The following is a 12772-nucleotide window of genomic DNA, read 5'->3' as shown; positions in this document are numbered from 1 at the left end:
AGAAGAGACATCCAAAAATTGCTGTAAGCTTCTGTGAGCTGTACTGTATGAGATTAAATGTGAATTTCTGGAAGCAACTGGCTTACATTTCCTGAATTTTTGTACATATCCCAGGTTCCATGATTTGTGGGTTTCAGTTACAGTTATCAAAAAGCAATATTTTATTTAAAGTCGCATCATTTTACTGTTGCTGCAGGCTGAGTGCTGGAGGAGCCCAAACCAGGACGGAGCAAGGAAATGGAGATGGGCTCTTTTCCAGATTGTACATTATCAGATGAATAATTAACTGTAGACTAATTGCAAATCCTAATTAGTCTCCTATAACTGCACTAAACACAGTATTACTTCAGTGTAAAGTGGTAAGAACTTGACCTTCAGGCTTTAACCCTGCTATTGGTGTGAGCAGGAAGGAACTTGACTTTCAGAACCCAAATTATGTATGTGATACAACAAGTCAAAAACCTCCACAGTTTTTTGTTCCTCCTTTTTTTGTTATAAAATTAAAAGGTTACAGAAATGCCGGTGTAAATGCTGGGCCTTTTCCCAGTGTGCATTGCTAGCTAGAAGCTTGTCTGTGCTGCTTTCCCTACAGGTGGTGGAAAAAAAATAGAAAAAATCATTAGGAATGTTGTTTTTGGCCTGTTTTGCAGACTTGATGGGGAATTTGTGGCATGGCATGGCCCATAGAGGGAGTGCAGAAAGTGAGTTGTATTTGGAGAGACTTGATTTCCGTATGACCATGAGTGTGTTGGGGACAGCAGGCGACAGTGGTTGCACATGTGTTTTCTGTCCTGGTCTTTCCTGGAGAGACTTGATTTCCGTATGACCATGAGTGTGTTGGGGACAGCAGGCGACAGTGGAAATTGCACACATATTTCTGTCCTGGTCTTTCTTCTTAACTACTTAGTAGCACAGGTTGGTTGCTCTGCAGCTCATGGAGCACCTTCCAAATGGCTCTCCTAGCCTTGTCTTCTCTGTGAGTAACTTCTCTGTGAGAAACAGAGGGAAGAGAGCAAACGCTCTTCTCCAACGCTGGTCCAGAAAATCTTGTTCCCTGGTAGCTCTGGTGCTTCTGCTACAGGGACAAGATACCTAGGTGTGCTTCCATGGGAGATGCTGAGAAAAAAAAGAGCACTGAGAGGAGAAGCAACAGTTAATATTGGAGAAAACTTATATCTATGGTACATGACCTAAAATTAATGACCAGCATGGAATGGTAAAACAGACTTGAATAACGTGAATAACCTGAAAACCCGGATACTGAGGGTACAAACAGGTACAGGTGTTGTGTCGATAGAACCACTGAGCAGCAGTCAAAAGTAAACAATTCCTGTCTGAATCTGGTTTTCTTGTGTTTAGGTGATACTGAGCAAGAGCTGGGACCCCCTCCATCCGTAGATGAGGCAGCGAACACACTCATGACTCGCCTGGGCTTCCTCCTCGGAGAGAAAGTCACGGAGGTTCAGCCAGGGCCCCAGTACAGCATGGAGGTGCAGGACGAGAACCAGGTATGGCATGGGTTGGGATCACTGTGGAGTTTGGGAGAGGGTGGTTATTGTCTAATTCCATGGCAACCAGGTGTCTGGTAACAATGCAATAATGGTGCTGAGGTAAAGGTTGTATCTCCTCATCTCGCCGTGACTCATCCTCACAGAACAGCAGGCCGTGGTTCAGGGATCAGCCATGTGAGACAGCTTCTGTTGTTTTTCTGTTTCTGCAAATGTAGGAGTGGGCAGTGTTTCTAATCAGATTATAGTGACCAAAATAATCTGTACTTGCCTGGCATCTTCTCTGTGATATTTCAGAAGTACTTCAGTAGTGTTACATAAAGACTTAGAGTCTCTGCAGAAGGGAGAGGGAAATAGTAATAGCCTGATTTCACAGATAGTCATGGTTCTTGCTCATATTTGCCCAACAAGGTAATTTCATGCTTGAAAACAGATAAAGAAGGCAAATCATAAAATCTTTATTGTGATGGAGCTTGTTACACTTCTGGCTGCTGGAAAGCTTTGGGCTATGAGATAGGTTTTGTAGAAACTGTCTGAGCCTGAGTTTCTCTCTCCTTTTCCTCAGGTATGGACAACTAGCAGTTTTGCTGAGAGTGAAAATAGGAGGCCTTCCCCCCCCACCCCCCCCCAACCCCTTTTTGTATTTAAATTGACAGATGGCTAATCCAGTATGTAGCAGAAAAGCTCATCAACCACTTCCAATTCTCTGTTCTTTTAATTGTCACTGGGTGACTCTGCATGAGTCACTCAAATATTTAACATAAATGTAATTCAGAGAACCTGAATTCCTTAAAAAGAGTCAGTGAAGAGTGGCCTGTCCTCATCACACAACAGATGTGGACCTGTTGGAGAAATTCCAGAGGAGGCCACTGAGTTGGTCCAAGTGCTGGAGCCCCTCTGCTCTGGAGCCAGGCTGGGAGAGCTGGGAATGTTCAGCCTGGAGAACAGAAGGCTCCAGGGAGACCTTAGAGCCCCCTCCAGTGCCTAAAGGGGCTCCAGGGGAGCTGGAGAGGGAGGTTGGACAAAGTCCTGGAGTGACATGGAGCCAGGCTGGGAGAGCTGGGAATGTTCAGCCTGGAGAGCAGAAGGCTCCAGGGAGACCTTAGAGCCCCCTCCAGTGCCTAAAGGGGCTCCAGGGGAGCTGGAGAGGGAGGTTGGACAAAGGCCTGGAGTGACATGAAAGGCTCCCACTGCCAGAGGGCAGGGTTAGATGGGATATTGGGAAGGAATTCCTCTGTGTGGGGGTGGGCAGGCCCTGGCACAGGGTGCCCAGAGAAGCTGTGGCTGTCCCTGGATCCCTGGCAGCGTCCCAGGGCCAGGTTGGGTTGACTGACTGACATAAGACATTTTTGATCTCCTGCATGAGCTAGTTTGATTGAGAGCCAAGAAATATGATTTTGTAAAGTTTTTGCCTTTAACACATATGTTACACTTTTAACACTTCCCATTCAATTTTTTTAAAGCAAGTTGTGGATTTAAAATGGACTGTACTATACATTGAGCTAGAAAATGTCCTTTTAACAGGCGCCTATTTCAACTGAATACTTCAAAGCCAAGCAGAGCTTTCTACTATAAATGGTTCCTTTTGTTGTTACCTTTTGACAGAAATTAAAATCCAATCTTTTCTCTAAAGCCAAAGATGTCTTTGGAGAATAAATAAAAGAAAAAATCTAAAGAGAAATAGCAGACTTGTCCTCTAAACTAGATTGGTATCTTGGGCTGTGTGCTAATTTTTGCATGAAAAAGTTTTCCAGGGCCTTTGAATGCTATTCATGTTCAGGAGAAGATAAAGACAGGCTGGTTCCTCAATTACCAAGTTAATTTTTTCTTTCCTTTATAAGTGTCTCCTGATGTCAGCACTTGCCTTGAATCCTGGAGTACTCAAGTCTGGAAGTGACCCCACGAGGTCAACCCATCCTTGCACCCCCAGGGGCAGGGCTGGCTTCAGGGAGGGGCCGTGGTTCTCAGGGCTCATCCAGGCAGGGTTTGAAGGTTTCATGGAGATCAGTGGGCTCTCCTGGCAGCCTGTCTTGGGGCTCACCAGCTTTAACTGTGAAAAACATTTTTCTGCTACCTAGAAAAGTAGGTAGTAGAAAAATGGTGCTAGTAGAAAAATGGTGCTGGTAGAAAAATGGTGTGAAGCTGTGACTGTAGCTCCTTGTCCTTTCCAGTTCTGAGAGGAGTGTGGTTGTGTCTTCCCTCCAGGCCCTGCAGGTAGTGGAAGGGTGCAGCTATCCTTGGATCCAGTGTCCCTGTCCTTTCTGTAGGCTGAATGAACCTTCTCCATCAGCCTCTCCACCTCAGCCCCAGCCATCTCACGCTTTTGGGGCTCTCTTCTGACTCTGCCATCTCCCACTGGCTGTCTCAGCAAACAATTCCCCTCCAAGCTAAAGCTGCTTCTGAATTGCAGCAAATTTTGAGAGAACCTCTCCAGATCTCCATCCCAAACGGAATTTCTTCCACTGCCTTACTTCCAGTCTTGTTGAAAATCACTCAATGAGACGTTTATGGGATTTGCATTAAGTAAATAGATTCTTCTGTTAGCCATTGATTAATTAAAATCTGATTGAGACTTTGATCAGTAGTTTGCACTTGAATCTAAAACTTCGAACAATTTTTTGGTTTTAATGTGTTAATTTACATGAGCTCAGCAAAGAAAACATTCTTTGTATCAAAAGCTGCTGCTTGTTATTCCAGCCATGCTTTGCCTTCTCAGGCGAGACAATAATTATTTGCCATCTCACCAGTGCTTAAGCTGAAAGGAAGATAAGGAATGGGAGTATTTGCACTGAAACTCCCCAATCTGTACATCTCTACCATGCCTTTTCCCTCAGTTGCCTTATTTTGAATATATCCAAGGATATAGTCTCTAATCCAGATTGTAATAAAATAATATGTTTTCTGTGCTTTTAATCGTGATTTCATTAATGGGAGATCTCAAATGCTGAGGATTAAATAATTTTTTTCCTACTTTTTGGGAAATTCTTTCTAACTGTATTGTCTGCCAGAGCAGCACAAAGGACACTGAGGTTCTGGCAGAACAGAGTAATTTTTCAAAGTTCAGTGAAAATGTGACAGATGAAACAGCAGCAATAATAATACAGAATGTTCTGTCAATGGAAATTTATATTTAAATCTCACATAGAGGAACATTTTCTATACCAATACAAAAATAAAACATGTCAATCAATGCCAAGTGATATACTGTGTTATTTCATAATTTCCAGTTGCAAGGAGCTTGTTCTTCAGGAGCTGCATTGATAACACAGCAAATAAAGGAGCTTCTATCACTTCTGGCATTTCATGAAACAATAGTTTTATCAGCTGGAGGGAAGATAAGTGTACCATCCTTGCACTGAATTTTAATTTGCTTTAAAGTGCAGTGATTTCTGTGTTTTAAAGTTAGTGGATGTTATTTAGTACTGAGATAAGTTTCAGTGGGGATTTGTTTAAAATGACAGTTAAAACAAAAGATATAGAAAAACTCCACCATAAAGAATTTATAATAGTAATAGAGCTTTACATTCTTGAAGATGCCATATGTAAGCTGATCAAATGCTGTTGTTTGAGATTGGAGATCATCTAAACCAACCTTCTGCTTCAAGCAAGCCCAGCTGAGATGGGGTTGGGTTATTCCCCACCTGAAATTCTCTACAGTTCTGGTGCCCCCAGCATAAAATGGACATGGAACTGAGCAGAGCTGGGCAGAGAAGCATCACTCCCCTGCCAGCATGACTCTTCCCCATGCAGCCCAGGATACCCTTGGCCCTCCTTGTCCAAAGCTCCCCAATTATATTACCTTAAACTTCATGCAGTTCACTGGACTGTCAGCGAGTTAAAGAAAATATTGGGAAAAACTGATTAAATGGTTGAATTGTGCTGATGGAGTCCCTTCAGCTGTGATAAATCACAAGACAGTTCCACTGTGATGGGTGAAAACACCTGTGTGACACAAGCCAAGCAGCAGGCCAAAAAGAGCCCTGTATTAGGTTATATTAAGAATAATAATAAACCCCGTCAATTTTAAAGGAAAAAAAATGGAATATTTTCATTGAATATGACACACAAGTAGTTTTTCATTTGGCCACTACAATGAATGAGCTAGAAATATTTTTGTAAAATTAAAAGCAGATTTAGAAAAATCAGTAGTATATTTAAACATCTGAAAAACTTGCAGTGTGAGGCTATGGAAAGAGAAAGTGCATGACAGGTAATGAAGCTTTTTCCAGAGGGTCTTCTGTATCCAGTAGGGATACAAACAAGGGCTCTGTCACATATCAAATTGAATTCAAGAATTATTTTGGATTTTTAATAAATCCATCTCCCTGCACAGGATCAGATGGATAAACTTCACCAGGTTCCTTGCACATAGTATTCTATAGGGTCTTACCAAAAATCACTTTTAAAACTTCATCTTCTTTGTGCTGCTTTATTTTCCATATTATTGAGGGTTTGTTTAAATTTTATCTGGTGGGGAAAGCATGCCTGGGCAGGGAAAGGCCATCTGGTATCTAGATAAAGGATCTCTGTTGTTTTCCTGGAATGGAGGAAACATTTATAGGGCAAAATAAAAACTGCAGCCCCACAAGGATTCTGAGCAGATGGAAATGGCCTGGAGGTCTTTGCAGGATTTCCTGGATGTGGTGACTGTAACTGTAAGTAAAGGTGAGATCACGCTGTGTGTTTCCCACCCCAGAGCTCTCCACTTTTAACAGAGCCACCAAATTTACCTTTCTGTCACGGTTTTTGCTTATTTGTGCTTTTTTCTTTCAAGCTTTCAGTTCGGTGCTAAAAACCAACCAAAACTCCTGATCAAGTATGGAACCAGGCTTTTGATAAACACTGCTGTTTATGTTTCCTGTGGCTCCTGTTGAACACGGAGGCAGGGATCTCCGAAGCGTGAAGGAGAAACCGAGCCCAGTGCCTGCCACAGGTGGGGGGTGGCCTGGCGGATGTTTTCATTTCAAACTGTACAGCACATTTTAACCTCACCAGACAAAGCAAATCCTCCAGAAAGCCTTTCCCCCCTCGCAGTGCCCGCGGTGAGTGATGCGTCGCTTTGCTTTGCAGAGCTCGGCGGTGACGCAGCGCATCAGCCCCTGCTCCACGCTGACGAGCAGCACGGCCTCGCCGCCGGCCAGCAGCCCCTGCTCCACCCTGCCGCCCGTCAGCGCCAGCGTCACGGCCAAGGACTGCACCTACGGCGCTGTCACCAGCCCCACGTCCACGCTGGAGAGCAGAGACAGCGGCATCATCGGTGAGTGACGGGCCGTGCTCTTCCTCTTCGTCCTCCTCCTCCTCCTCGCTGCTGCTGGCTGAGCCCCCGGTGTGCTGGGCTGGTCTGACAAGGTTTGGTTTGTAGTCAGAGAATCCCAGGAAAGGATCTTAAAGACCATCCAGTTTCCACCCCCTGCCACGGGCAGGGACACCTTCCACTGGCCCAGGTGAAGTCCCGTCCAGCCCGGCCTTGGGCACTGCCAGGGATCCAGGGGCAGCCACAGCTGCTCTGGGCACCCTGTGCCAGGGCCTGCCCACCCTCCCAGGGAACAATCCCTTCCCAATATCCCATCCAGCCCTGCCCTCTGGCAGTGGGAGCCATGTCCCCTTGTCCTGTCACTCCAGGCCCTTGTCCCAAGTCCCTCTCCAGCTCTCTTGGAGCTGCTTTAGACACCAGAAGGGGCTCTGAGGTCTTCCTGGAGCCTTCTGTTCTCCAGGCTGAAAAACTCCTGCTCTCCCAGCCTGGCTCCAGAGCAGAGGGATTCCAGGCATGTCATCAACTCATGCTGGACCAACATCAACATGATGCTCTGGACTCACCCCAGCTGTTTCATGAGGACCCCAGAGCTAGATGCAGTACTCTATTGGGATAATATTATTTATCTGTATTTGCTAATTAGGGGAATGGTTTTACATTATTCAGGTTTATACTGCAGTGACCAAGGTGATCTGTACCCCTCCATCTTCCATTCCTCATAGGTAAAACTATATAGTAGTTGGTGAAAAGTGGGATGTATGAGGTTGATAACTTCACATCAATTAATTTACTTTTGGAAATTGTTTAAATGGTGCAAGAGGAAGCCTTGGGCAGGAGGAGCTGAACTAAATTATCACAAATTTCAGTGAATTTCGGTAGGTGCTGTAGCAGGTTTCTCATTTGAGTGATCTGTTGCAGGTGTAAAGAATCTGGAGAAAATATACACAGATTAATTTTGTTCAGTAACTGTACAGGCACAGTGGGAAAACATTAATGTTTGTATGATATCAAACAGGATGATTGTCACTTGGGTGTCTTTGCTGTATATTCTAGGTTGAGTATTTCTCCAGCTTAAGAAGATTTTATTTTGCTAACAATTTATGTAGTGTTTAAGAAAAAAAACCAAGAAACGCAGGTTGATAATTTGGGGAGGTTAGTTGCACTAGTGGTTAACATTTTGCTTGGCTGATCAGGGAATCTGGGCTTAGTTCAGCTCCTGGATACCACAGCAACCCTTGCAGCACTTCTGCCTGCGTGATCTTAAAATGCAAATGGGTGAGCTATTCTGAGCTGTGTGCCAAAGTAGGTTAATGAATCCTGGGCAAAGTCACTGCAGGATCCCACCCCCTCACTTCCCTGCTCACCATATCCCACCGTCAGAGCTGCAGCTTCTCCCACATCCAGCCCCAAAGCTGGGCTGGGCTGAGGGTCACAGTGAGTACAAGTGGGTGTTTGATCCCAGCTGGGTCCTGCCTCTGCCCAAGCTGTCAGTTGGTTCTAAGAGCTGAGCAAAGGTTGAAAGGATAAAAAAAAAAAGTTACAACGTCCACATCTTCAAATTCAAATATTCTTTATTTGAATATAAAAGCAATGGGGAATGGGGGAGAAGGTGAGACAAGAGCAGAGGTAGGAGCAAGTCAGCCCTTTCTCCTGGATGCCAAGGAATCCTTTCCATATAAAACAGAATGGCTGGTGAAAATCCTGACCTGACTGTAACCTCTGAATAGCTTCCAGGATTTTTTGGCTCTCACTATGTAAAAGCAGCCAACTGTTAATGTTCAAAAATCTGCTACTGAAAAGAAAACTGGTCAAAGAATCATGTGCTGCTCTGAGGGAACTTTGCACCTCACAGCCTCTCCAGTGTGAGCTTGGAAACTTCACTGCTGAAATGCAGCAGAATACAGGAAAACCTCCACCAGTCTTAGCAATCCTTTGAAATAACCAGCAAACTTTCCTTGCCAGTATGCAAAGCTTATCCAAGTGAAGTTCAAGCAGCACTTTATGTCATTAGCAGCAGTCTCCTAAGGAATGGCTGTTTTCCATGTGGCATCTTCCTGTACAAGTGTGTTCATACCCCAAGTTGAAATGGGGCCACGCTTTTTCCCTGTGATGATCTGCACTCTGTTCCCTGCTGAAGTGTCAGGGGATCATCCTGTGCAGGGACACAGGTATGAGGGGAAGCAGCTTCAAAGGGGAAGCAGTGAGCAGTGGAAATCCTCTGGCCCCGCTGCTTCAGTGAAGTGCCCGGGTCTGGTACTGTATGGACAAGATGTCTTCACTTAGATTTTGTGGATTTATTTGATGGAAAATAACATATAAAAGAGCCCTGTCCCCTCCTGGGAATCCCTGGCCTCTTCCAGTTACTCTTTTTTTGCTGTTTTTTTCGTTTTATTCCTAAGCTTTCATCAAGATGCTGCTTTCTACAGATGTATGTGTTTCTGGGTTAAAAATAGGTTTGTTAATAAATTTGTCCAAGTGCCTGCTAAGCAAAATAGATGCTGCTAAGCAGAATAGATGCTGCTGACAATGAAACAAGATGGATTTGTTTCCAGCTTCATCTGCTTTGAGAAGGGAACAAAGCTCAAAAGACACATCAAGATAAATTTAACTCAGGTTAAATATTTTTGTGATCTTACAGTTACAGCATTTGAATTCTGACATTCTCATCAGTATTATGAAATGCTCTGTTAATAATGAATAACATTTCTGAGAATTACAGATCTTTTTTTGAATCTCAATGGCTTCTAGTTGGGCTCATTCCCCAAAGAGAGTTGATGTTTTGGTAAAGATCATTAAGGCTGCTACCTCTGTATTAGAGTTGGGACCTTTTTAACAGATTTCTTTCATGGTTACAGTAGTGGAGTATGCTTAAAACAGTAATTACCTTGTTTCTGCAAGTAATAATCTGCAGTTTCTAAACTGTTTTAGCTGTTCTGTTCACAGTGCTTGCAGGGAGCTGGGCCCAGGAGGTGGAAGGGTCTCACTCTCTTGCAGAACTGTTTTACCCAGACCTTGCATTTCTAGCCTGAGTAGCAGCCAGGATAGAGCCCTGCAAGGCAATCATCCCATTTGTCATCCCATTCTTCATCCCATTCCTCATCCTGCTTGTCAGCTGGTGCAGCAGGGAATTCAGATTTAGCACAGAACGGATTTAGGGTCAGGTGATGCTACTGTCGAGGTATTTTTCATTACGTTTTAGGACCTTTTGCATGCTCACCATGATTTATAACACCCCCAGGCCTGACACAGAAATGGCTTTACCTGTTTAATGTCTATCTATTTGTGGGATTGTTTATGTGAATTAAGCCAGCGATTTTAATTTTCTTTTTCTCCTATTTGAGACCACTGTTGATAGAGAAGTTAAACATCCAGCAAGTGGTGTGGATTTTGGCCTCAAGCCTTGAGCAGGACAGACCTCAGGGCTTTTGGGGTTGGTTTTTTTTTTTTTTTTTTTGGTATGGAGATGCCATAAACTCACTGCCTGTTGGTGTCCAGCAGAGAATAATGTTTTAGAGGTGCACCAAGGTTGTTGGGGCACAGACAGTGTGTGACTGCACGAGGCTGCCGCTGGCCCTTGGACTTACACTTCCTGCCTGCCAAATTTTTCTCTTTGGCAGCTGGAGTGGTCTGGGGTGATGTGGCTATATTTAGGTGTATCCTTCTGTGGCTGAGTTTATGGAGGCTTATGTAGATTAGGGTAAAAAATTTATTTCACTCCTTGCCAACTTGTACGTGTTAGCTGGGACATCTCTAATGAAATGAGGCAAGAGGTGCTGAAGTGAAATGAGGTTAATTCAGGCTGGGTTTGGAGCTTGTTGCACTGCAGCATATGAAAGCTCATTGCTTTGCTGCAGTTATTTCTTTAAATGAACAAAATCCCTGTTTCTTACTTGAGGCACTATAAATCTTTACATATAATTAATGATACAGATGTCGCTCGTTGTCACGTGGGACCTACAAAAACTGCTTCTCCCACAGTTACAGCTGGAAGATGAATGTAAAGGTTGATGTTTTCCAGGCATGGTCTTTGCCTCAAACAGAATTGGATGGGATGGTAAAAATTCCCTTGTGTGTTTGACTAGAAACACATTCAGTTGAAAACCTCCCAGGGCATAGGCCAGCTTGTAGCTAAATGAGAAATAATATTTGTGGCCTGTAAATATACAAAAGTGTTTTGAGAAGTGTAGTGCAGTTTGTAGTGCTGAGGTGCTGTCTAGGGGGGCTGCTGCTGCTTCAGTACAGCTCTGTTATTTCCCCAAAGAAATTAAAATATTTCACCCATGTTATTTGCAAAAAGTTCTAATCAGAACTTTTGTTTCCAAGGGAAACGAGCCACATTGGAAAAGGAAGGTTTGACAGAGGGAACACTGGAGTAAATCTTGAGTGCTCAAAGCAGGGTGGGATTGTGAAGTGGCTCCAGCACTTCTGGAGTGTATTCCCTCCTGGCACCACAGTCCATGTGCCTGCAAAGCTGCTTGAAGGTGGTGCTGGTGCTGTGGGTGGGTTGGGATCATGGGGACAGAGATTCAGCAAATCCCAGGAAAAAGCTGCAGACAGGATTGTGGACGGGCACCACACTGCCTGCACACATCCAAGGGGCTTTCCATGGGATATCATTCATTATGTGTTTTCCAGCAGTCAGATGATCTGGATGCCTCAAATTCTGTCTGTGCTCACATTAAATAGCGTGAGACTGCACCAGTGGAGACTGGAGACACAGCTATGTCTCTATAAATACACAGATCTATATGCACATACATCTATATTTATGTCCCTGTGGTATTACTTGGGTGCTAGAGAGAACCTCAGCTGTTTGTGCATGTCAGGTTTCTCCTGTTCTGTGTGTGACTCACACGCTGTCCCATCCTTCTTCATCCTTGCGGTGTTTTGTTTGCTCCCAGCTCGCCAGCACGCACTGTGGTCTATGATCCGATGGAGTGGGGCCCAGGCATGGCAAGGCTCTGGGTTTTTTTCACCAGGGTTGTTCTTTTTTGTCTGGATTTAGCAATTGAAGAGCTTCAAGTGTTCTTCCGTAGCCTCTGGTGCCCCGGTGGGTTCCTGCTGTGGCACCCCCAGCGTGTCCCACCTGTCCCCTGGAGGCTGGGGTTGAAGGATCTGCCTCTCTGCAGATGGCTTAAGGCAAAAATTCCTGCTCTTTGATAGATTTGAGTTCATCAGTTCATCATTTGATCTCTTCCCAGTTTAGAGCACGCTGTCAGTTCAAAGGTTGCTTTTTTTTTAGCTTTTGATTAATGAGGTGTGCATGTGTTTAAAAATCATAGAATTATAGAGTGGTTTGTGTTGGAAGGGACCTTTAGGAGCAGCTAATTTCAGTCCCCTTGCAGTGTCCCCAGGTACCACATCCACATGTTTTTTGAATGTTTCCAGGGATGGTTATTCCATCACTGGCCTGGACAGCCTGTTCCAGGACTTCACCATCCTTTCAATGAAAAACTTTTCCCTAATGTCCAACCTTCACCTTCCTTGGTGCAACTTGAGGCTGTTCCCTCTCATCCTGTGAGAATGGAATGGAATGGAAAAGAAGGGGATGGGATGGGATGGGATGGGATGGGATGGGATGGGATGGGATGGAATGGAATAGAATAGAATAGAATAGAATAGAATAGAATAGAATAGAATAGAATAGAATAGAATATTTCACTGTGAAGGGACCTACAATAATCACCTGATCCAACTCCCTGACCATTTCAGGGCTCCCCAAATCTTGGCACTTTCATTGTATTTATCTGCCAATCTGGTGTTCACAACTTTCCTCCCCTGAATATCGCTCGACATCTTAGTAGTTGCAGATAACATAAATTTTCTGAAATTATCTTTCTGAAATAGGCTTTCTCCAGTCCTCATGGTGAGGGTGTAGTGTCTGAGCAGCTCTGGGGGTCACACTATGGGAGATGTGCTCAGCATGTCAGTTCATGTTGCTGACTCACAGCTAACCTGATGCTTTTGCTTTTTAACTGAAGTTAAAATTATTTTGGTTTAAAATAGCTCC

The 12772-nt window shown here is 44.2% G+C and overlaps 1 protein-coding gene across 1 annotated transcript in view; it reads left to right on the top strand.

The window, feature by feature from the left end:
- Window positions 1–12772, top strand: part of TANC2 (tetratricopeptide repeat, ankyrin repeat and coiled-coil containing 2) — a 150790-nt gene that overhangs the window by 78158 nt on the left and 59860 nt on the right. The window contains exons 7-8 of the mRNA XM_041426254.1: window positions 1360–1508; window positions 6579–6765. Of these exons, the coding sequence (XP_041282188.1) occupies window positions 1360–1508; window positions 6579–6765 (336 nt within the window). The remainder of the gene's footprint in view (window positions 1–1359; window positions 1509–6578; window positions 6766–12772) is intronic.

The sequence above is a fragment of the Onychostruthus taczanowskii genome, unplaced genomic scaffold (assembly GCF_017590055.1).
Source record: "Onychostruthus taczanowskii isolate IOZ18803 unplaced genomic scaffold, ASM1759005v1 scaffold91, whole genome shotgun sequence".
Lineage (NCBI taxonomy): Eukaryota > Metazoa > Chordata > Aves > Passeriformes > Passeridae > Onychostruthus > Onychostruthus taczanowskii.
This window is presented reverse-complemented; position numbering and strand designations above follow the sequence as displayed.